The 26,753-nt window shown below is 42.0% G+C and overlaps 1 protein-coding gene across 1 annotated transcript in view; it reads right to left on the reverse strand.

Annotated features, from left to right (window-relative positions):
- ltbp1 (latent transforming growth factor beta binding protein 1) overlaps positions 1-26,753 on the reverse strand; it is a 246,222-nt gene that overhangs the window by 103,898 nt on the left and 115,571 nt on the right. The window contains exons 6-8 of the mRNA XM_071205713.1: positions 1,968-2,165; positions 347-642; positions 29-131 (exon numbers count right to left, since the gene is read on the reverse strand). Coding sequence (XP_071061814.1) covers positions 29-131; positions 347-642; positions 1,968-2,165 — 597 coding nt within the window. The remainder of the gene's footprint in view (positions 1-28; positions 132-346; positions 643-1,967; positions 2,166-26,753) is intronic.

Genomic DNA, 26,753 nt, shown 5'->3' on the forward strand with positions numbered 1-26,753 from the left:
AACGTCTCAGAGAAACAGCTGTACTCACATGGTTGCTTTGGACACTTCTGGCACTTGTGGAATCCCCAGGACGTCCCGATAGTCTGGCAGCACTGCTCCTGCTTAGTGAGGCCTGGCAGAGCCTTCCCACACTGAAGCACACAGACGTACACAGTGAGATACAGGCATGGAAAAGTCTGTTTCTGTTGTCTGATCCCAAGGACAGTCTGTTATCTGCTCTGTGAGATGTGACCTGGTGATGAAGTCACTCAGGATTTATGATCACTTAAACTTGACATTGGGTGTTTTGACAGTAACATAATAAATCTGCTCTTGATCTCCAGGCCCCGACATGCTGACAGTGTACCTGACTGCCTGCTGTTTCCTGGAAGCAGCGCCCCAGAGTGTTCTTGGAGGTGACGGGCTGGTACTGGGGGACCTGGTATACGTGCTGGCTGGGGTACACAATGTTGTAGCCGTGGTGCTGGATGTTTTGGCTGCTCTCCGTGTGGCGGTAGGTGTAGCTGGAGGAGGAGCTGGAGTGGGACCCCTTCAGAGGCTGCCCGTTGTTGTGGTAGTTATCCAGCTGAGACACCTGGTGCACCTGGACCGAGGCCTCTGGGGGGTGTTTGATGTGGATGTTCACCATGCTGGGGTTGAACACTGGAGGCAGATGGGACAATTATTGCAGTGCATTGTCTCATTATGAAGCTCAATGTCTGTCTGTCCATAGGTGGACTACATCTGATCTACTTCAGACTAGGTCGGAGTATTGCTGTAGAACCAAGAGCATGCAACGTCAAGGTTTGTTCAATTTGGAAAAGCAAAATTCAATATTAATTAACTTTGAATAAAAACGGATTGTGTGTTTCAATGATTCAATGTTAAACGACACGCAGTAAACGAGTTGCTTTCAGATGTTGACTGTGGTGTTAAAGATTGAGGCATTATCAGCACCTTAAACCACAGGGCTTAGTAAAATACTCGATTCCGATTGGTCCATTTGTGATGGCCAACCGTCCCCAGTATAGAAACGGTAAAGGTCAAAAGATGAAGGTGTGACAAATTCAAATGAGCAGAAGAAGTCAGACCTTAACACCAAAGGGAACCCAGTCTGGGCCCTGGCAGGGTTTACAGTTTGGTTGATGGAAAATAAACTGTGAAAAGACTTGGACAGTTAAAATAGCATTTCAAACCGGATTGAAGCCTTCAGATTAAAAGAGCGATAGCAGAAGAAACAGGGTTACACATGTATATGTTTACTACAGTGTGTTGGCTTGTGGAGCTGCTATCTATAATAGTTAAGTCACATCAGTTTGATCCATCAGATGTCACTGTGATCTAAAGGCTGCAGTGTGCATCCTGCATGCCCGGCTACATGCAGCTCAACTGGGTTCATTCAGTGCTTTCACACTTAGTGGAGCTGGAATACTATTTCACTGGACTGCTCATAAACACCAACAATGATGAACAACACAACGTGTGGTCCGTTTACAGGGACTGTGTAGATCCTGCAAAAGCACTACTTTTAGTTTCTTATTTCATTTCTTACAGTAAGATTTAAAAAGCTTGAGCTAACACTGTACTGGGAGACTATCACAATAACTAACACACTGACTGAGGTCATGCCACCAAGGATTTAGGCTATATTAAATATTCTTTGTTGCATTTGTAAACTTATACATAGACGATAAAGAAACATGTTGATAGGTTATTGTTATTTGTACCTGTTATAAGAAGCAGGAAATCCTGGGTGCTTGTTTAGGAAATGTCTTTTGAAATGACATTTTTCATGGTTTACTAATTTCTCACAATATATCAAGAATACAAGTAAGCCAGCGTGGATGGCAGTAACGTCAAAGGGGTCTGGACGCGCATTAAACTCTATCATGTGTGACTTGTTTGGATGTTTCGTCCCAGCATCAGAGAGCCTTGCCGTGTGGCAGAGCCCCCCCTGCAGCAGCGTCTCAGCTGCTCCGTGGACTCACCAGGGTTCTGTCCGTTGCTGTAGGTCAGCGGCAGGGTGTGTGTGGAGTGGACCTGGGTCTGGCTGTACCCCCCCGCCGGCTGCTGCTGGCCGCTCCGAGCGGGCATCTGGCAGAACTTCCCAGTGAAGTTGGGGGGGCACTGACACTTGTCCCTGGTGCTGCACTTCCCCCCGTTCATACAGGGCAGGTGACACACAACTGAGAAGAGAACACAGAACGAGAAGTCGATGAAGTGATGCACTAATGGTCCCAGACAATACAAAACAACAAAGTACGTTCCCTTATAAACACGTCTGTGAGCCGAGAGCTGGAATACATGATTAATAAACCCGACACAACAACAGGTGTCAGCTACACACACAGAACAGTCAGAGCGATAACCCAAGCACTACAGCAGTATGGCTCTGAGACGCCAGACGAAGAGAGGATACAGTGGAGTTCTGTTCTGCAGCCAAAAGGCGTTAACAAGGCGCAATGAGGTGATGATACGCATGCTGTGTGTGTACCAAGTTCTGTTCAATGTGCTATTGTTCCATGAGATTGGTGCAACAGTTGCATGTGGACAAAACAGGTGGGAGACACGAACAAAGCTTTCCAAGTACTCCTTCATTTCCTGTTAGAAAAACTAGATCTCAGACAAAAAGAGATACAGGTTCCTTTTCTCCTAGGCCTCGCTGAGTCATTCCCTCTTCTCATCGTTTCTTTTCAAAGAAAATCAGACCTCACAAAGTCAGGACAAGAAAGGGAGCAGCAGCCATTACTCACATCAATACAATGTTCACAGGTTACCATGTCAGTACATTGTTGGATTGCTGCTCAAACCCCCCACCAATATTCATCCTCATGGGGCAAATCCCACTAAAACAGCACATGGATATCCTTGTTCAGAAACCCTGACTTGTACAGTATAGCTCCATTAGGGATTTAGGTCTGTATAAATGGAGGTTTTTTATTTTTTTTAAATATATATTTAATATATTGGTCCAGGGCGAAACGGAATTTCGGTCAACTTGTTTGTAACACAATCAGAGATTTTGACAATAAAGTTGACTTTGAAAACATTCTGTATCATCGTAAGGAACAGGCAGCACTCCCTGGTGGCAGTGGAGTCAATGAAGACGTGTGCACACTAGAACTGTATGAACATCAGAGTGAAGCAGCCTTCCTTCTTTACACTCAGCAAAGAAGACAGACAACGTTCAGACCCGGCAGTACATGAAGACGCTGGTGCATACAGTACTGGCTCAGTCCCACACTATATACAGCACATGGTGAAAATATACCCCCCCACACCTGTCCAAGAAACACTGCTATTCCCAATTGGCGTTCTACTCCCTCACTACAAAGACTACTGCAAACACGTCATAACTGTTTGCTGTCCAGACCATCAGGACAGCAGAAGCTCATTTCCCCTTGCAGACTGAAAGCTCATCTGTTCAGTCTGCACCTTCGCTATAAAAAAAAGACATGAATTAAGTATATAAAAAACCTCGTATTTTTCAGTTCCTGCCCTTGTTGTGTTGTGGCTGCATCAAAATATGCTGCATACATGCAGGAGTCATTATATCCATGACGCTATCTCCCAAACTCTATATTTGATCATGTAATCATAAATGATTTGATAGTGTCTGGACTGCAGGAATGAGCTGGCAGCTCCAGGCGTCTTTAATAAAGGAAGAAGGAGTTGAGTTGCCAGCGAGCTCTCAGCCCAGCAGCCGGTGTGTGCACCTGGGAGAGGAGCTGGACAGACACCACTTAACCCCGCCTCCATGGACACAGAGGAAACACATTCAGCAGGCTGAATCATCCTGAGAAGTGGTATGAAGTAGGGATCGACCGATATGGCTTTTTCAAGGCCGATACCGATACCGATTATTAGTAATCAAGGAGACCGATAACCGATATTTGGAACCGATATACATTTGCAGTAAAATCAGAAAAAAATGTGTTGTCAAAATGTAGAATAACACAACTTCTATGAAATGCCTTTTTATGTTTAATGAACTTTTCAACATCTTAAAACTGGTTTCCTCTCTGTGACCCTGAGTAAAGTAAATGAAGTAAAAATGTTATAAAAACTACTAAAACTTGTTCTGAACTTCTGATATTTGAGTCTCACTCATTTAGTAGTCCCAATTCAGCAGCACCAGATTGTGGTACAGAAAGCAGAGTTGCTGTGAGGCTCCACTCGCAGCCGTCACAGTCCCAGTCGTCCCAGTCGTCCCAGTTTCTCCGCTGCGAGATTTCTGACAAAATCAGATTTACTCACGACTGTTTCCACTCTGACTTTAATACAGCTACACCATTGTTTGGTTTCCATGGTAGCGCGTCTCTTTAGCAGTGCGCGCAACTCAAAGTCTGAGAGGGTGAGGAGTCACAGAAAACATCCTAACACAATTGTATTGTAGATTATACATTTTACTGATACCAACTATATATATTTACCTTGTTCATTAAAAAGAAAAAGAATAGGCCTATATTTTTTTATTTATTTTTTTAATGACAATCAAACATGTGGGAAGAGGGGGGGCGGTGCCCCTAGCGCCGCTATGGGCCGGCCGCCACTGGATTTCAGCATAGGGGATTGGGATGTTTATTGAACTTCGGCTTTCAACTGATTTACGTTCGAAACACCGCTCACTGCTGCTGCTAGCCTCTGGGCCCGTCTCACTTCGGTTAAATGGATTCCTTGCGTCCCTCACTTGCGTCGTTTCCAGTGGCGGCTGGTGGAAAATATTTTTGGTGGGGCTATGGAAATAGGGATCAAACCATGCTAAGGCGGTCCCTTCCTCCCCCGGAAGACATTTTTGAGACTTGAGGCTTAGAAATACGAGATAATCCATAATCTTCAGTGTGGTGAGCTATGAATCTTCCAAAACAGTACAGTGGGCCCACACTGTACTGTGTGGGCCCGATTTTCGCGGGAGACTCCCGATTTCATTGCCCTCTCCCGGTTTCCTCCCGGGGTCATATTTCTCCCAATTTCTGACAAAATCAGATTTACTCACGACTGTTTCCACTCGGACTTTAATACAGCTACACCATTGTTTGGTTTCCATGGTAGTGCGTCTCTTTAGCAGCGCGCGCAACTCAAAGTCTGAGAGGGTGAGGAAGATGAAAACTGAACAAGAATCGACAACTCCACCCTCTGCTCACTCCTTTCCTGTAAAACACAGGTCCAGCCCACACACAGGCTCCATGGTGCTACAGGCCCAGCCCACACAGGCTCCATGGTGCTACAGGCCCAGCCCACACAGGCTCCATGGTGCTACAGGCCCAGCCCACACAGGCTCCATGGTGCTACAGGCCCAGCCCACACAGGCTCCATGGTGCTACAGGCCCAGCCCACACAGGCTCCATGGTGCTACAGGCCCAGCCCACACAGGCTCCATGGTGCTACAGGCCCAGCCCACACAGGCTCCATGGTGCTACAGGCACTGCCCTTACAACTACAATAAGCATGTACATGTTCATCTACAGCTCCGGCGATCCACTAGCACCGAGACGCAGCCATCCTCGACAACTACTGTAGCGTCACCTTGGATACGAGTCCAAACAACTCACAGACACACAGGCCAGGGCGCTGACACGGCGCCCTTTGAGCATCAGATCTGACGACGCTGATTGGCTGAAATGGTTTCGGTGGCATAGTATACAGATAGCAAGTCAGCTTGTGGGCTGCTGCTGCTCTGGCTGAGGGCTCCTTTCTACCGCCCGGGCGAGAGAGGGTAATGATGCACGCTGCGGCCAGGCAGGAAACATGTGACTTATCAGTAACTTTGGACATCGTAAAACGATTTTATCGTAGATTATACATTTTACTGACACCAATTATATAATATTTACCTTTTACATTAAAAATTAAAATTAAAAATGTTATTTTTATTTTTTAAATTTGTAATGACAATCAAACATGTGGGAAGAGGGTGGGCAGCGCCCCTAGCGCCCCTATGGGCCGGCCGCCACTGGTCGTTTCCCTGCGTTTAGTCCCTCCCTCCAGGGAAGCATGGAGAGACGCAAGGAAACCACGAGAAGCAGGGAAATGAGTTTTAAGAGCAACGGGACGTCCTTTCCTCCGGAGTGTCACGTGAAGCGACGTCCGTTTGTGATGACGCTGCACAGCTGTTCCTCTGACAGCAGGCTCGTTTGAGACACATTGCGGCTCGCCTCGAAAGTAGACGATCGCAGCCGGGGGAGGTGTCAACAAGCTCGCCTGAAGTCGGACAGCTCCGAGTCGGCTTCTTCTTCTTCATCTTCTTCTTCGCATTCTTCTTCTTCTTCTCTCGGTTTTTTGGCGGATTGCAAACAACTTTAAGGTGCATACCGCCACCTCCGGAGTCGGCTTGACTCGGTTTGCATTTATAAAGAATGCACACATGTGTTTAATCGTTAATGTCAGATATGTACTAAGTAAATACATTTGTTCCTGCTCAAGATTAGATTCAACTTTATTGTTATTGCACAGATTACAGGTACTGAGACAACGAAATGCAGTTTAGCTTCTAACCAGGTGCAACAAGCAGTAAAGTGGAAAGTAATGTTCACAATCTACAGAATAACATATAGAATGAATTGAATGATGAATAAACAGTGTGTATGAATACACTAGATATCAGCCTGAGAGCAGTATGAACAGTGTGTATGAATACACTAGATATCAGCCTGTGAGCAGTATGAACAGTGTGTGTGAATACACTAGACATCAGCCTGAGAGCAGTATGAACAGTGTGTATTAATACACTAGATATCAGCCTGAGAGCAGTATGAACAGTGTGTATGACTCCCCAAATATCAGCCTGTGAGCAGTATGAACAGTGTGTGTGAATACACTATACATCAGCCTGAGAGCAGTATGAACAGTGTGTATTAATACACTAGATATCAGCCTGAGAGCAGTATGAACAGTGTGTATGAATACACTAGATATCAGCCTGTGAGCAGTATGAACAGTGTGTATTAATACACTAGATATCAGCCTGAGAGCAGTATGAACAGTGTGTATTAATACACTATATATCAGCCTGAGAGCAGTATGAACAGTGTGTGTGAATACACTAGACATCAGCCTGAGAGCAGTATGAACAGTGTGTATTAATACACTAGACATCAGCCTGAGAGCAGTATGAACAGTGTGTATTAATACACTAGATATCAGCCTGAGAGCAGTATGAACAGTGTGTGTGAATACACTAGACATCAGCCTGAGAGCAGTATGAACAGTGTGTATTAATACACTAGATATCAGCCTGAGAGCAGTATGAACAGTGTGTATGAATACACTAGACATCAGCCTGAGAGCAGTATGAACAGTGTGTATTAATACACTAGATATCAGCCTGAGAGCAGTATGAACAGTGTGTATGAATACACTAGATATCAGCCTGAGAGCAGTATGAACAGTGTGTGTGAATACACTAGACATCAGCCTGAGAGCAGTATGAACAGTGTGTATTAATACACTAGATATCAGCCTGAGAGCAGTATGAACAGTGTGTATGAATACACTAGACATCAGCCTGAGAGCAGTATGAACAGTGTGTATTAATACACTAGATATCAGCCTGAGAGCAGTATGAACAGTGTGTATTAATACACTAGATATCAGCCTGAGAGCAGTATGAACAGTGTGTATTAATACACTAGATATCAGCCTGAGAGCAGTATGAACAGTGTGTATTAATACACTAGATATCAGCCTGAGAGCAGTATGAACAGTGTGTATTAATACACTAGATATCAGCCTGAGAGCAGTATGAACAGTGTGTATTAATACACTAGATATCAGCCTGAGAGCAGTATGAACAGTGTGTATTAATACACTAGATATCAGCCTGAGAGCAGTATGAACAGTGTGTATTAATACACTAGATATCAGCCTGAGAGCAGTATGAACAGTGTGTATTAATACACTAGATATCAGCCTGAGAGCAGTATGAACAGTGTGGATTAATACACTAGATATCAGCCTGAGAGCAGTATGAACAGTGTGTATTAATACACTAGATATCAGCCTGAGAGCAGTATGAACAGTGTGTATTAATACACTAGATATCAGCCTGAGAGCAGTATGAACAGTGTGTATTAATACACTAGATATCAGCCTGAGAGCAGTATGAACAGTGTGTATTAATACACTAGATATCAGCCTGAGAGCAGTATGAACAGTGTGTATTAATACACTAGATATCAGCCTGAGAGCAGTATGAACAGTGTGTATTAATACACTAGATATCAGCCTGAGAGCAGTATGAACAGTGTGTATTAATACACTAGATATCAGCCTGATGAGCAGTATGAACAGTGTGTATTAATACACTAGATATCAGCCTGAGAGCAGTATGAACAGTGTGTATGAATACACTAGATATCAGCCTGAGAGCAGTATGAACAGTGTGTATTAATACACTAGATATCAGCCTGAGAGCAGTATGAACAGTGTGTATTAATACACTAGATATCAGCCTGAGAGCAGTATGAACAGTGTGTATTAATACACTAGATATCAGCCTGTGAGCAGTATGAACAGTGTGTATGAATACACTAGATATCAGCCTGTGAGCAGTATGAACAGTGTGTATTAATACACTAGATATCAGCCTGAGAGCAGTATGAACAGTGTGTATTAATACACTAGATATCAGCCTGAGAGCAGTATGAACAGTGTGTATGAATACACTAGATATCAGCCTGAGAGCAGTATGAACAGTGTGTATTAATACACTAGATATCAGCCTGAGAGCAGTATGAACAGTGTGTATTAATACACTAGATATCAGCCTGAGAGCAGTATGAACAGTGTGTATTAATACACTAGATATCAGCCTGAGAGCAGTATGAACAGTGTGTATTAATACACTAGATATCAGCCTGAGAGCAGTATGAACAGTGTGTATTAATACACTAGATATCAGCCTGAGAGCAGTATGAACAGTGTGTATTAATACACTAGATATCAGCCTGAGAGCAGTATGAACAGTGTGTATTAATACACTAGATATCAGCCTGAGAGCAGTATGAACAGTGTGTATTAATACACTAGATATCAGCCTGAGAGCAGTATGAACAGTGTGTATTAATACACTAGATATCAGCCTGAGAGCAGTATGAACAGTGTGTATTAATACACTAGATATCAGCCTGTGAGCAGTATGAACAGTGTGTATTAATACACTAGATATCAGCCTGAGAGCAGTATGAACAGTGTGTATTAATACACTAGATATCAGCCTGAGAGCAGTATGAACAGTGTGTATTAATACACTAGATATCAGCCTGAGAGCAGTATGAACAGTGTGTATTAATACACTAGACATCAGCCTGAGAGCAGTATGAACAGTGTGTATTAATACACTAGATATCAGCCTGAGAGAAGTATGAACAGTGTGTATTAATACACTAGATATCAGCCTGAGAGCAGTATGAACAGTGTGTATTAATACACTAGATATCAGCCTGAGAGCAGTATGAACAGTGTGTATTAATACACTAGATATCAGCCTGAGAGCAGTATGAACAGTGTGTATTAATACACTAGATATCAGCCTGAGAGCAGTATGAACAGTGTGTATTAATACACTAGATATCAGCCTGAGAGCAGTATGAACAGTGTGTATTAATACACTAGATATCAGCCTGAGAGCAGTATGAACAGTGTGTATTAATACACTAGATATCAGCCTGAGAGCAGTATGAACAGTGTGTATTAATACACTAGATATCAGCCTGAGAGCAGTATGAACAGTGTGTATTAATACACTAGATATCAGCCTGAGAGCAGTATGAACAGTGTGTATTAATACACTAGATATCAGCCTGAGAGCAGTATGAACAGTGTGTATTAATACACTAGATATCAGCCTGAGAGCAGTATGAACAGTGTGTATTAATACACTAGATATCAGCCTGAGAGCAGTATGAACAGTGTGTATTAATACACTAGATATCAGCCTGAGAGCAGTATGAACAGTGTGTATTAATACACTAGATATCAGCCTGAGAGCAGTATGAACAGTGTGTATTAATACACTAGATATCAGCCTGAGAGCAGTATGAACAGTGTGTATTAATACACTAGATATCAGCCTGAGAGCAGTATGAACAGTGTGTATTAATACACTAGATATCAGCCTGAGAGCAGTATGAACAGTGTGTATTAATACACTAGATATCAGCCTGAGAGCAGTATGAACAGTGTGTATGAATACACTAGATATCAGCCTGAGAGCAGTATGAACAGTGTGTATTAATACACTAGATATCAGCCTGAGAGCAGTATGAACAGTGTGTATTAATACACTAGATATCAGCCTGAGAGCAGTATGAACAGTGTGTATTAATACACTAGATATCAGCCTGAGAGCAGTATGAACAGTGTGTATTAATACACTAGATATCAGCCTGAGAGCAGTATGAACAGTGTGTATTAATACACTAGATATCAGCCTGAGAGCAGTATGAACAGTGTGTATTAATACACTAGATATCAGCCTGAGAGCAGTATGAACAGTGTGTATTAATACACTAGATATCAGCCTGAGAGCAGTATGAACAGTGTGTATTAATACACTAGATATCAGCCTGAGAGCAGTATGAACAGTGTGTATTAATACACTAGATATCAGCCTGAGAGCAGTATGAACAGTGTGTATTAATACACTAGATATCAGCCTGAGAGCAGTATGAACAGTGTGTATTAATACACTAGATATCAGCCTGAGAGCAGTATGAACAGTGTGTATTAATACACTAGATATCAGCCTGAGAGCAGTATGAACAGTGTGTATTAATACACTAGATATCAGCCTGAGAGCAGTATGAACAGTGTGTATTAATACACTAGATATCAGCCTGAGAGCAGTATGAACAGTGTGTATTAATACACTAGATATCAGCCTGAGAGCAGTATGAACAGTGTGTATTAATACACTAGATATCAGCCTGAGAGCAGTATGAACAGTGTGTATTAATACACTAGATATCAGCCTGAGAGCAGTATGAACAGTGTGTATTAATACACTAGATATCAGCCTGAGAGCAGTATGAACAGTGTGTATTAATACACTAGATATCAGCCTGAGAGCAGTATGAACAGTGTGTATTAATACACTAGATATCAGCCTGAGAGCAGTATGAACAGTGTGTATTAATACACTAGATATCAGCCTGAGAGCAGTATGAACAGTGTGTATTAATACACTAGATATCAGCCTGAGAGCAGTATGAACAGTGTGTATTAATACACTAGATATCAGCCTGAGAGCAGTATGAACAGTGTGTATTAATACACTAGATATCAGCCTGAGAGCAGTATGAACAGTGTGTATTAATACACTAGATATCAGCCTGAGAGCAGTATGAACAGTGTGTATTAATACACTAGATATCAGCCTGAGAGCAGTATGAACAGTGTGTATTAATACACTAGATATCAGCCTGAGAGCAGTATGAACAGTGTGTATTAATACACTAGATATCAGCCTGAGAGCAGTATGAACAGTGTGTATGAATACACTAGATATCAGCCTGAGAGCAGTATGAACAGTGTGTATTAATACACTAGATATCAGCCTGTGAGCAGTATGAACAGTGTGTGTGAATACACTAGATATCAGCCTGAGAGCAGTATGAACAGTGTGTATTAATACACTAGATATCAGCCTGAGAGCAGTATGAACAGTGTGTATGAATACACTAGATATCAGCCTGAGAGCAGTATGAACAGTGTGTATTAATACACTAGATATCAGCCTGAGAGCAGTATGAACAGTGTGTATGAATACACTAGATATCAGCCTGTGAGCAGTATGAACAGTGTGTATTAATACACTAGATATCAGCCTGTGAGCAGTATGAACAGTGTGTATTAATACACTAGATATCAGCCTGAGAGCAGTATGAACAGTGTGTATGAATACACTAGATATCAGCCTGAGAGCAGTATGAACAGTGTGTATTAATACACTATATATCAGCCTGAGAGCAGTATGAACAGTGTGTATGAATACACTAGATATCAGCCTGAGAGCAGTATGAACAGTGTGTATTAATACACTAGATATCAGCCTGAGAGCAGTATGAACAGTGTGTATTAATACACTAGATATCAGCCTGAGAGCAGTATGAACAGTGTGTATTAATACACTAGATATCAGCCTGTGAGCAGTATGAACAGTGTGTATTAATACACTAGATATCAGCCTGAGAGCAGTATGAACAGTGTGTATTAATACACTAGATATCAGCCTGTGAGCAGTATGAACAGTGTGTATTAATACACTAGATATCAGCCTGTGAGCAGTATGAACAGTGTGTATTAATACACTAGATATCAGCCTGAGAGCAGTATGAACAGTGTGTGTGAATACACTAGATATCAGCCTGAGAGCAGTATGAACAGTGTGTATTAATACACTAGATATCAGCCTGAGAGCAGTATGAACAGTGTGTATTAATACACTAGATATCAGCCTGAGAGCAGTATGAACAGTGTGTATTAATACACTAGATATCAGCCTGAGAGCAGTATGAACAGTGTGTATTAATATGCTAGATATCAGCCTGAGAGCAGTATGAACAGTGTGTATGAATACACTAGATATCAGCCTGAGAGCAGTATGAACAGTGTGTATTAATATGCTAGATATCAGCCTGAGAGCAGTATGAACAGTGTGTATTAATACACTAGATATCAGCCTGTGAGCAGTATGAACAGTGTGTATTAATATGCTAAGATATATACAGTATGAAAACGGTAAGCAGTATAGTATAAAATATATAGATATTAATTTCATGATGATAAACATTGTGGAACAATGATGAAAAATGGGAATGAATGTGGCGACGTAAAACTGACACAAAACAACAACACACTTGTGCCAGCCAATGGGAGAGCTTCATCAGCAGCACGTGGTAAAAACCACCAATGAGCGCTCAGCTCGAGATACCAGCGAGCCGTTTCCCATCAAGCATTTCGCTTCCGCAGCTCGTGGAGAGCAACTGCGCCAACTCGCCTCGCCTCGCTCTCAAGGCTGCGGGCGTCTTTGTCCCGCGAGATTTCAAAGTCTCATGTGGGCGGGCCTCCAGAGCAAGTCGGACAAAATGACTAACCATCATGCAACGCACGAGCAAGACGTTGATCGCAACTGCGCAGGTCTTGCTTGTCTCAAACAAGCCTAGCAGCTCTGTCCCCGTTGTTTTCACACACACCCCGCCACACATTTACCGACACAAACAAATAAAATCAAATAAGAAGTCATTCTCAAAAAAGATAAACGCCATTCTTAAAATGTATAAACGAACATTAGTTGCATTAATATTGATTAGAGTGCACAATATAAATAAAATAATTGAGAGAAGAAAAAGAGATATATTATCTATCAAAACCCAGTTAGATTAACATTCATTGGATTGCACACTTTGTTTGTTTGTTTGGATATGTAGCAAATTAACATTTTAATAGCACTTAATGACTGACTGAATGGAAATGACAATAAATGAAAATGTAAAACGAAAAAAGCGATCATGAAAATGTTTCCAAAAAGTGAATAAAATGATTTTTGACCACTTTGTTGTTCAGATGTATCACATGTTTGTAACTAAATGAAACATGAATTGAAGCAAAACACGGTATAAACTGAGGAGTGAGTCCCGTGAGGTTCATGTATTTTCTTCACTCCGCTGGGAAACTGCTCTCATGTCAAGAAGCATCAGATCAGTGCATGCACTGCATCGTCCAATCAGTGAGCGATACACAGTAAGGGGGCGGGGCGAGTGTCTGAGGGTTTCATCGGAGGATGGTCTGGTGGTTCCTCGATTATAGCTCCTCCATTATTGCTCGTCGCTCCTCCGGCAAAAATAAGGCCATTGGGACGCTACTCAAGATGACGCAGACATATCAACTTCCGGTGAGACCGAGACCGAGGAGCGAGGAAATGAAAAATAAGAGAAGTGAGAAGGGCCCTCTGTCTGTGTCTGCGTTATTCGCACCTGCCTGTAATCTGAGAAGGTCCCGCCTCTCTGGCTGGCTGCAGCCCGGAAAATCTTCAGTGTTGATTGACACTTCAGTAATAGCCTATCAGATAGCGCTGTGGGCGGGACATTGCTCGTAAACAGTGGTGACTGCAGCCAGAGAAACGGCCGCATCAGAGACAAAGTTGTATCAGCAATTTGATTAAAAAAAGGCTGATACCGATAATCTGTAAAAATGCGGAATATCGGCCTCGATAATCGGCCAGGCCGATAATCGGTCGACCCCTAGTATGAAGTCATTCCCCAAATAGTTTCTGCCATCACCAAACTATCATCAATTGGCCAATTAATTTCCTGTCTTGAACTGGCCAAATCAACACTGAAAAACAGGTCAACACCTTTTGTCTTCGGTGGTCAGGGAAAACACATGTGGAAAACTAAACATGCCAAAACACCTGATTGTCAAAGACAATGCGTAGAGAAAGTTTAAATGTACTCTGGGATTGTAAGCACTTGTCTCAGGATGATGGCCCAGAAATACCCTTTAACATAGTTGCAGATCATCCAATGTTTGCACACTGACAGTAATACAGTTGCTACTAAAGCAACAGTCATTACAGATGGACTTTGATTTTTAAATGTTGAAACGTTACCCTCCTGTTCCCAGCTGCTGATGGCTAATATACAGCTCCTCAAAACCATGTGCTTGTCAGTTCTAACACTTTAAATATCACATTTATAAACAATTATTTGCAAATAAATCACTTATTCCAAAGAATGAGTATAAAACAAGACTAAAAGTCATACATGCTCCGAGCTAGATGCTACCCTGCATTAACACAATGACAATGCTTACATGCTGACATTAAACAAGCATGAGGCCGATCACACATGTGTGAGTGCAGTAGAGGGACAGTTGGGATATGCTCCTGCTGGTGGCGATGCTTGGGTTTAACCAAAAGGACAGATGGTGTCACAACCTTTAGCATTTTACCGTACACTAAAACATGTTTCTGAAAAACAATGGAGCTAAAAAATAAACTGCAAGCACTAACATAGAACGTCTTCAGACAAGTAATTCTGTATGTTAATTAACAATATAACAATGTGCCAAGAATAATATATTGAATGGATAAAGTGGTGGCAAATGCATGCAGGTATATCTACTGTACATACAGAACATACAGATTGTAGGGTTTGTAAAGCGATTGAAAGTGCAGTCAAGTAGGAAGTAAGTGAAATAAGAGTTAGCTCAGCTTCAGGTTGCTATGACAGCATCAGAGGAGCAGCTGCTCTTTATGCACATCCATCACGTCTAGTCAAGTCAATGTTTATTATAGAAAAAGCACGCCTTAGAGGGCTCATTATCATCCAGAACGAGGCTGATATGCACATTTTAGTGGTTAACAAACAGGTCTCCTGAGCTACACTTATTGGCATCAATAAAGAAGTGCAGTGGGACGTGGAGAGCACCCTGAGGGGCCCCGGTGCTGGATGGGATGTTCTCTGCTCTGACTTGCTGCTTCTTGTCTGCCTCCTGTATGTGGGGAAGGATCCACTGACAGGAAGGGGCTGGCAGTGACCTGGTGAGTTAGAGTGAAGGCCTCTGGGATGTTGCTGTTCAACGCCAAACTTAAAAATGCAGGCTTTTATTCTACCACCGGTGATCGAGCTCTGTTCTGAGTTAGTGGATGAGTTTGGTTTCTTTTCACAGAGAACAATTCCAAACAAATCAGAATTCATTACCTAAAGCCATGTGAAATGTTTCCTTTTGTTCGTTGACGGGAGAGGGGGAAAGTACAGGGACTAACTCTTGTTAGGCATGCAACCTGCATTTGCTCCATGTGTCTGGTTCGTCAAATTAAAAAAATCAATAGCCATAAATACACTTGTGAAATAAATTATAATATTAATGTGTCAGATATTTAGAATGTCAGGGCTTCACAAGAGATAACAATAATCCATCATCGTTTAATGACAAATAATTAACCTGGTATTGTTCATATTTGGACTAGAACTATTGCCTATCAGAACCTGTTTGATAACCATATCAGCTCTTAGATTAGGGGTGTCCAGGGATTTCCCATAATGCCCTTTGAATTTTACAGTTTATTGAATACAAATGCACAATTCCAGTCCAAAAACATTAGCCCCTTTGAGTTCTTCTTCTTCTCTATTTTATTCGGAGCGAGGAGGCTTAGGCGGCTTCTCTTCGTCGGAGGCTGTAGGCGGCTGCTGGTTTCTGCTACTGCTTAGTCGTCATGCTTCTTATGAGGTTTCGTTATGCTAGGTTCTTCTCTTCTGCTTTGATTCGTCTTCTCTTCTATTGGTCTTTTCTTCTGTCTTTCTCTTCTTCTTGTCTTCTATTCTTCTTCTTCTTCTTCTTCTTCTTCTTCTTCTTCTTCTTCTTCTTCTTCTTCTTCTTCTTCTTCTTCTTCTTCTTCTTCTTCTTCTTCTTCATATATTGTTGTACCTTCTGGTGACACCACGGGTTAGGAGCAGGTTGGACAGAAAGGTGACCAGCTGCTTTGCTCATTATTGAATCGTGTGCAACTCCAAACTTTGCACTTGCACTAAAAGTCAACAGAATATGTCGTGGTTTCCAGCTGATTACAGAGTGCAATATTTTCTTCAAAGTAAGTATCAGTCCTAAAAGTAGAGTAAAACTGTGCATTTGGTTTAAAGTGCCCCATTATCAGAGGTGGAAGAAGTACTCAGATCTTGTACTTGAGTACAAGTAGAAGTAGTGTAGGAATACTCTGTTAAAAGTAAAAGTCCTGCATTCAAAAATGTTCCTCAAGTGAAAGTAGAAAAGTATTCTCATCAAAATATAGTGAAAGTAGCGACAGTAAAAGTAGTCGTTGTGCAGATTGGTCCATTTCAGAATAATATATATGATATGTTTATAATGATTGATCATGAAAGTGTTCTCAGAGCTGGTGAAGGTGCAGCTAGTCTGAAGTACTTTGTAGACTGCAGGGTAGCTGGTGGAGGTGCAGCTAGTCTGAAGTACTTTGTAGACTGCAGGGTAGCTGGTGAAGGTGCAGCTAGTCTGAAGTACTTTGTAGACTGCAGGGTAGCTGGTGGATTTACTCCAGGTGGAACTAACGTCTGATTCAACACTTGATTATATTTCACATCATTCATCCAGATCTGTGAAGTAACTAAAGGTATTAAATACATGTAGTGGAGGAAAAGTACACCATGTACCACTGAACTGTAGTGGAGTAGAAGTACACCATGTACCACTGAACTGTAGTGGAGGAAAAGTACACCATGTACCACTGAACTGTAGTGGAGTAGAAGTACACCATGTACCACTGAACTGTAGTGGAGGAAAAGTACACCATGTACCTCTGAACTGTAGTGGAGTAGAAGTACACCATGTACCACTGAACTGTAGTGGAGTAGAAGTACACCATGTACCTCTGAACTGTAGTGGAGTAGAAGTACACCATGTACCACTGAACTGTAGTGGAGTAGAAGTACACCATGTACCTCTGAACTGTAGAGGAGTAGAAGTACACCATGTACCTCTGAACTGTAGTGGAGTAGAAGTACACCATGTACCACTGAACTGTAGTGGAGTAGAAGTACACCATGTACCTCTGAACTGTAGTGGAGTAGAAGTACACCATGTACCACTGAACTGTAGTGGAGTAGAAGTACACCATGTACCTCTGAACTGTAGTGGAGTAGAAGTACACCATGTACCACTGAACTGTAGTGGAGGAAAAGTACACCATGTACCTCTGAACTGTAGTGGAGTAGAAGTACACCATGTACCACTGAACTGTAGTGGAGGAAAAGTACACCATGTACCACTGAACTGTAGTGGAGGAAAAGTACACCATGTACCTCTGAACTGTAGTGGAGTAATAATAATAATAATAATAACTGGGATTTCTATAGCGCCTTTCAAGGGACCCAAGGTCGCTTTACAGGAATAGGGCAAGCACAAACAAAACAAAACAAAACAAAGGTCAGACAGACAAAACAACAGATCGATTAGGGGCCGAAAGCCTTGATGAAAAGATGGGACTTGAGGGTCCTTTGAAGGCGTCAAGTGTGGGGATGTTGCGAATCTCCGCAGGGAGAGCGTTCCAGAGGGTGGGGGCTGCCACACTGAAGGCTCTGTCCCCGAAGGTTCGCAGTTTGGTGCGGGGGGTGGTAAGCAGGCCAGAGTCTGAGGACCGCAGGTTCCGGGGTGGGGCATGCGGGTGAAGGATGTCCGATAGGTACTAGGGGGCAAGGACATAGAGGGACTTGTAGGTAAGGAGGAGGACTTTGTAGGTGATGCGGAACTTGACCGGCAACCAGTGGAGGTGGATGAGGGTGGGAGTCTTTATGTCTTTATTAGGATCCCCATTAGCACTAGCATGAGCATTGGCTATTCTTCCTGGGGTCCTCACACACTCAAAACATACATAAACATACAACAAAATTAAAACAAAACAAAACAGCTCATAATTTCATGCTATTTACAGTGAAATGAAGTGAAACTAAAATGGTCATTCAATTATCGCCATCCTAAGGCCAAACAAAAGTAAATACAAATAAGTGTACATAATAATATATGCATACATAGCCACAGGCACAGTTCAAATTTACTTTGTAATACTTAAATAATTTTTTAGCAACCATTTGAAATGTACTTGAGAATTTTCCTGAATGATGTGAACCGGTAAAGAGTTCCAGCTGATCATGGCTCTGTACATGACTGTTTTCTGTCCCATATTTGATTTAGATTTAGGTAATACAAACCTTCCTTCTATTGTATGTCGTGTTTGATAGTTATGTTGTGCATATTGCGCTATAAATCTTTGTGATAATATATCTGGTGAGTGAGTCACTGTAATATTTCTGACAAAATTCAATAAAATATAAGTTGACCTCTGTCTGACAGTTAACCATTTCAGTGTCTCCAGCATTTCAGTGACTCTGGTTCTGTAGGAGCACTGCAGTGCACATCGTGCTGCCTTATTTTGTGCTACTTGTAGTTTGTTTAAATCTTTTTCAGCAGCACTAGACCATATAACCAAACAATAATCAAGCTGCGACAGAACCAAAGCATCCAAAACTTGTCTACTGACATCCATAGGCAAATATTTTACAATTCTTTTTACAAGTGACACACCCCTTCCCATTTTACATACAACATTATCAATTTGTTTAGACCAAGATAATTTATGATCCAGGGTTATACCTAGCAATGTTGTCTCCTTGACCTGTTCAATTTCAATATGGTTTAAATGTAGTTGCAATTTTGGTTCACCTTTTAACTGATGATTTGATCCTATTAATAACGATTTTGTTTTTCCCGCATTAAGTACCAACTTATTATTTATGACCCACTCTGATATCAGTAGTAGATCTTTATTCATAACATTTGTCAACTCTCTTGTAGTTGATGCTGCATAATATATTGTTGAGTCATCTGCATACATTACAATTTTAGCTTTTTCTAACACTAATGGTAGGTCATTTGTAAAAATAGAAAATAAAAGTGGTCCCAAACAACTACCCTGAGGTACTCCACAGGTGACTTTTTTCATCTTTGAGAGACTTCCATTAAAAAAAACAGTTTGACTTCGATTTGTCAGGTAACTTTCTAACCACTTCAGCGTTTCCAAATGAAAACCATATTGTTCCAGCTTGTGTAACAACAAAGAATGGTCAATGACATCAAAAGCAGAACTAAAATCGAGTAGTACTACACCCACTAACTTCCTATTATCTAGTTCGCCCTTCCAGTCATCTGTCATTTGTGTTAAAGCGGTGCATGTGGAATGGCCAGGTCTATAAGCATGTTGATACACAGTATTAAGTTTGTTACCTTCAAAGTATTTTTGTATTTGATTGAAAATTATTCTCTCCATTATCTTTGCTAATGCTGGTAATAAACTTATTGGACGGCTATTTGTACCAGAAAATGGTCCAGCTGGATTTTTTGCAAGTGGAATAATTTTTGCTATTTTCCATGCCTGTGGGCAAATACATTTATCAATACTCAAATTTATAATATGACAGATGGGCTCTGCAACAAAATTAGCAACATATCTAAGAAATGTACCAACTAAATTATCCACTCCTGGTGGTTTATCATTACATTTACCTAGTAGACATTCAACATCTGTAATTGTCACTTTTTCTATTTTAAATGTACACTTCTTATTTTTCATAATTAAATCCTGTATTAGAAATGTGGAGTTACTATTTATAGTTTGATTCATATTTATCCTCAAATGTTTTACTTTATCAAGAAAATAATCATTCAGATGATTAGCAATTTGTACTGGTTTCGTCAAAAATGTCCCATCCACCTCAAGATATGTTGAGGTGGATTTCGGCTTACGGCCCATCATGCCATTCACTAAGCTCCACAGTTTTTTCTTGTCATCCTTTATCTCTTTAATTTTATTTCCATAATACAACTGTTTTTTCTTTTTATTTAATGCTGTAACATAATTCCTTAACCTTCTATAAATGTGCCCGTCTGACTCATAACTTGATGAGAGAGCTACATTTTTTGCATCATCTCTTTGTTTCATTAGATCCCTTAATTCCTCATCTAACCAGGGTGCTCTAAAGTTCCTTACAGTCTGTTTTCTAAGTGGAGCATGTTTATCAATCACCTGCATGAATAACAAATTGAAGACATCAAGAGCATCATCTGGATCGACTTTCTCAAAAACATGTTTCCAACATATCATTTGAACATCCTGGATAAATGACTCTTCACTAAAATATTTCATTGATCTCCTCACAATGACTTTTGGTCCAGCTTTTGGCACCTTTGTCTTTCTCACGATAATTATTAAATTATGATCAGAACACCCTACTGGAATTGATATTGCCTGAGAACATACATGGCTAAAATTAGTAAATATATGATCAATACAAGTTGCACTTTTTGACCCATCTTTCTTGATGCATATCCTAGTAGGTTTAGTCACCATTTGTACCAAGTTACATGTATTAATTATTGTCTGCAGCTTGTTTTTAAGGGCACAGTGCAACATATTCCAGTCAATATTTAAATCTCCGATAAAATAAATCTCTCTGTCAAGATCACAAACTTTGTCTAACATTTCACATAATTTGTCTAAATAAATTAAGTTTGCATTTGGAGGTCTGTAACAACATCCTACCAACAAAGGTTTCAAGTGAGGTAAATTAATTTGCAACCAAAGTACTTCAATATCAGCAGACATCAAATCATATCTCACTTTAGCTGGTATTTGCTTTTGAATGTATACTGCCACCCCACCTCCATCTGCATTCCTGTCCTTTCTAAATATTCTATATCCATCAATATCCACAGCAGCGTCATTAAATGTGTCATCTAAGTGAGTTTCAGATATTGCTAACAAATGAATACCACATGATAATATTTCCTCTATCTCAGACACTTTATTTCTTAAACTACATATATTGATGTGAGCCAATTTAAACCCTTTACTTGGTAACTTATTCAACATTAAGATGGCAATTTAAATGTTATCTCTTTTTCACTTCCTATCAAAATGAGAGCTGAACTAAAACATACATGTAACACAATTTCAACCACACACACCATCACATACATAAGTGATGTGCTGCCACGGCTTTGTGTGCGTGAGTACCCTAGCAGCACAGTTTTGGACATACTGGAGCCTGTCCAGGGTTTTGTTGGGAACCCCGAACAGGACACCATTGCAGTAGTCCGAGCGGGTGGTGACAAATGCATGCACCAGGGTCTCGGCAACCGACTCCGAGAGTGACGGTCGGAGTCTGGCAATGTTCCTTAGGTGGTAAAAGGCCGATTTGGTCACAGACTTGACGTGGGAATGGAAGGAAAGGGTGGAGTCAAGGATGACACCCAGGTTGCGGGCTTCAGGAGATGGGGAGATGGAGCAGCCGTCGACCTCAAGGACGAAGTCACCAACCTTCTGGAGCAGGGCCTTGGGTGCCACAACCATGAGCTCTGTTTTATTGCTGTTCAGCTTAAGATAGTTGGAAAACATCCATGTTTTGTCATGCAGGCAGTTGATGAGAGACTGAGGGGGAAGCTGGGAGGATGGAGTGGTGCTGAGATACTATTGGGTATCATCAGCGTAGCAGTGGAAATTGAGTCCATGATGTCGGATGATCTGGCCGAGGGGGAGCATGTAAATGGTGAACAGGAGGGGGCCAAGCACAGAGCCCTGGGGTACACCGTGGTGGACTGGGGCCGGGGGTGAGTTTGAGCCACTGATGGAGACAAACTGTTTCCTGTTGAGGAGGTAGGATGTCAACCAGGACAGCGCTGTGCCAGTGACACCCAGGAGGTCTGAGAGGCGGGTGAGGAGGATGTTGTGAGAGATGGTATCAAACGCTGCAGAGAGGTCCAGGAGGATGAGGATGCTGAGGCGGCCAGAGTCAGCAGCAATGAGGAGGTCGTTGGTGATCTTGATGAGGGCGGTCTCAGTGCTGTGTTGCTGTCTGAAGCCGGATTGGAAGGGCTCATAGAGCTCATGGTTGGACATGTACAGATGGAGTTGGCCGGCGACCACTCTTTCCAGAGTTTTGCTGAGGAAAGGAAGGTTGGAGATCGGCCGGTGGTTCTGGAGGTCGTCGGGGTTAGGGCCAGGTTTTTTGAGTATGGGGGTGACTGAGGCCAGTTTGAAGCTGGTGGGGACTATACCAGGAGCCAGAGAAGCGTTGATGATGACCGCCATGTAGGGACAGAGGGTGGGTAGGCAGTCCTTGACCAGGGCTGTGGGCATGGGGTCCAGGCAGCAGGTGGAGGTCTTGGCCGAGCTGACCAGTTTGGCCACTTGGAGAGCATCCACAGGGGAGAAGGAGGAGAGGTTGGAGTGGGAGAGGCGCGGCGCTTGGGGTGCGTTACCAGGTGCCTGAGGTGCAGGTAGAGGGGAAGGAGTAGAAGTACACCATGTACCTCTGAATGGTAGTGGAGTAGAAGTATTACTATAGCAAAACATTTAAACACTTAAGTACAAGTCCCTCAAAAGTGTACTTAAGTACAGTACTTTAGTAAATCTACTTTGTTACTTTACACCACTGACCATTATATAACTCAAACCTTGTAACAGACATAGAGCAGAGCGCATCAGACAGATGGAGGGGAGCTGGGCTGCTCTCCAGAGCCCCCCGGAGAGGAGCTGCTGCCCGGAGGCATGGATCAGATGGACTACTGGAATACATGTAGTTACAAAGAGACTTTGATTCACTCTGATTTAAACACAAGTAGTTTGTAAAACAACACAATAAGTACACTTACAAAACAGGTTGGTACTTTGCACACCTTAAAAGTGTATCTCTATTTCTCCCTTTATGAGAACTTGCTGATATTATCCATGTCTTCTGGACATAGCCAGCTCTGTTCCTTGGCCAGCATGTGGTCATGTGTTGTCCTCCCTTCCTCCCACTGTATCATGAATCAACACTCCCCCCCCCTAACCGCCCCTCATGAGGTAAACATGATAAACAAGCCAAGTGGGATTCATTCTGTCTTGGCTCTTTCCAGCTCCGTCTGGACTGCAAATACACTTTAAACTAACAAGCTCCTTAACTTAGTCTGCACCCGATCACATGGCTGAGAAAGAGGGAGGAAGGAAGGACACTTAGAGTGTGAACAAAATAAAGGTTGGTTCCCGCAAGACATAATGCGGGAATGTGAGAGCAGACAGGTGTCCGTGCTTGAAGTCATCAACTATGTTGCGACCTTGACTGGCAGGGGCAGAAACACAAAAGTCTCACTCACACACACACACACACACACACACACACACACACACACACACACACACACACACACACACACACACACACACACACACACACACACACACACACACACACACACACACACACACACACACACACACACACACACACACACACACACACACACACCACACACACACACACACACACACACACACACACACACACACACACACACACACACACACACACACACACACACACACACACACACACACACACAGAAGACCCTGTATGTAATGTAAATGTATAGGGGGGGGGGTACAGTGGGTGGTCATTGAACATGTGTTCTGATAAATGTTCTTCACAGAAAATGGGTTTGAACAAATAATTTATCATATCATTTTTCTTTAGCTAAATAATGAAAAGGGGTCCCACAGACCCGCAGACCATACAAGGGTTAACTGCTATGGCTGAGCCCAGACTCTGAACACCCGTCCCACAGATGGACAGACCCATCCAGGTCACCCACAGAGAACAGTGTGTGTGTTCTGTGTGAGCTGGTTTTACTACAGTGGTACTAATGTGTTCAGCTGAGTCAGACAGGAATTCATGTTGTTCCGCTCTTCCCTGTTTCTGCATGAGTGAGAGATGTAGTCCTTGTAAAGCAAATCAAATCAAGTTTTATTTATATAGCACATTTATAAACGATTTTTGGTGGAGCCAAAGTGCTGTACATATAATAAAAATAGCCTACAGTAGAGACACTTTACAGCAAATACAATAAACAGCACAGATTGTTCAGAATATCAGTATGAGAAAAAATACGACACCCTCTATCCTCAGACCCTCTGTCCTTAGACCCTCTGTCCTTAGACCCTCTGTCCTAAGACCCTCACATCGTACAAGGAAACACTTCCAGAGAAACCCACAGTTTAAGGGAACATGGAGAAACCTCAGGGAGAGCAGCAGAGGAGGATCCCTCTCCCAGGACGGACAGACTGCAATAGATGCCGTGTGTAAATCCAAGAGATAATACATTTTACAGCATAGAGACCGAATGTTAGGAAATGCATGTGTCTGAATCTACGAAGATGTTGTAAGGACGGACGCCGGTTCAGACACAGTTTGCAGGGTATGTGTAACACATTACAGAACACCCACACAATGCTCCACAACACAGGCCTGTTTGCACAGAGGCTACAATGTTAACTACGGGATATCTAACGTACACTTCTGACAGACAAACTGTCTAGCATATAAGAGATATACGAGAGTGTCGAAAAGCTGAACGCAGGTGGCGAAAAACAAATGTCCAGGTTCATTTTGATATTATTCCAACAGGGTTTTTCAAAGATGTTTGGCCTTGCATGGCCTCAGATCTACTTCACATAGTAAACAAGTCTCTCCACTCAGGTGTTTCTCGCCCTGAAAACTGCAGTCATCAAACCGCTCTTAAAAAAGAATAATCTAGACGTTGGAGTAATGAACGATTACAGGCCCGTATCAAAGCTCCCATTTCTAGGTAAGATCATTGAACAAGTTGTTTTTGAACAGCTGAGCCATTTCTTGAATTTAAATAACTGTTTGGATGTGTTCCAGTCAGGCCTTCGTCCAAACCACAGCACTGTATGAGGGGCCGTACAGGCCGTAATACATACTGGTCCTCTCACACACATACATTCTCCTTTTACATACATACATTTTCACTCTCACACACGTATATATTTACACTCATACATTCATACATTTTGCTCTATCTTATACATTTTTCACTCACACATTTATACATTTTGCTCTCGTGCACATTCATTCAATGTTTACATTTAATATTATAAATAATATATGCATGTATGAATATATGTATGCAAGAGAAGAATGTATGTATGTGTGAGAGAAAGTATAGTGGAAACGGAAGGAGTATGGTTGAAACGGTTGAAACGGAAGGCAGGTCATTATCGCGCTGTGATTGGCTCAGAAGGTCGAGAGGGGCGGGCTCATGTTCAGAAGGTCGAGAGGGGCGGGCTCATGTTCAGAAGGTCGAGAGGGGCGGGCTCATGTTCAGAACCTCTGATTCAAATCAACACGATGGAGGGAGATGAATCCGTGTATCTACGGACCATTTGTTTTTCTTTATTAAACAAGTAAACGGAAGAGTGTCTGAGAGGCGTTTTTGCTTTTAGTTGTTTACCTTACTAAATGGTCTAATGGTCATTGGAGCGACACATTCAGAAGGCAAGTCATTCCTCTCATGGACTCTTGACAAGGCACACGTGTTCATAGAAAACCATTCCAGGTGACGACCTCATGAAGCTGACTGAGAGAAGCCAAGCGTGTGCAAAGCTGTCATCAAGGCAAAACAGCGCTACTCTGAAGAATCTCAAATATAAATCATAATCATATTCAACACTTTTTGGTTAACTAGATAATTCCATGTGTTCTTTCATAGTTTTGATGTCTTCAGTATTCATCTACAAAGTAGAAACAAATTCAAATAAACATAAACCATTGAATGAAAAGGTGTTTCCAAACTTGTGACTGGTACTGTACATAAAAAGATTATTTTTCGAAAGAAACCGGTTAAAGCTAAGGAAATTGAAAATTACCAAGATGGATACATGGCATACTTAAATAGCATATTCTTCTCTACCTCTGCTATCTCTTTGTGAATATGTTGTACAACTTTACAAGTCTAAGGGAGCACTAGTATTTATTCGAACTGGCCATCTGGCCATGTTCTATTGTAATTTACAACTGGCCTTTTAGCTGATAAATGCTCAACTATGTTCACCAGGAGGGATGTGCGAGCACCCCTGCTCTCTCTCGATGGTTTGTCCCGCTGTCAAGGCTCTTTGGGACGTGACTAAATATACAAAGCTTCAATGACTAGCTACAAACTTGCTGGCCGTCCTGCACAATGGAATTGATTTTAAATCAGCACAAAACTTATAGCTCTAGTGTGACATTCATAAACTGCTAAGTTAAAAAGGTCAATTGTTCAACTGTAATTAGATGCACTTTGTGAACCCTGTGAGAGTGGAGGAGGCTGCCACACAATGGCATATGGGAACATTGGAGCACAGCGCCATGCCTCCTCTATTGTAATAAAAC

This window comes from Pseudochaenichthys georgianus, chromosome 15 (assembly GCF_902827115.2).
Source record: "Pseudochaenichthys georgianus chromosome 15, fPseGeo1.2, whole genome shotgun sequence".
Lineage (NCBI taxonomy): Eukaryota > Metazoa > Chordata > Actinopteri > Perciformes > Channichthyidae > Pseudochaenichthys > Pseudochaenichthys georgianus.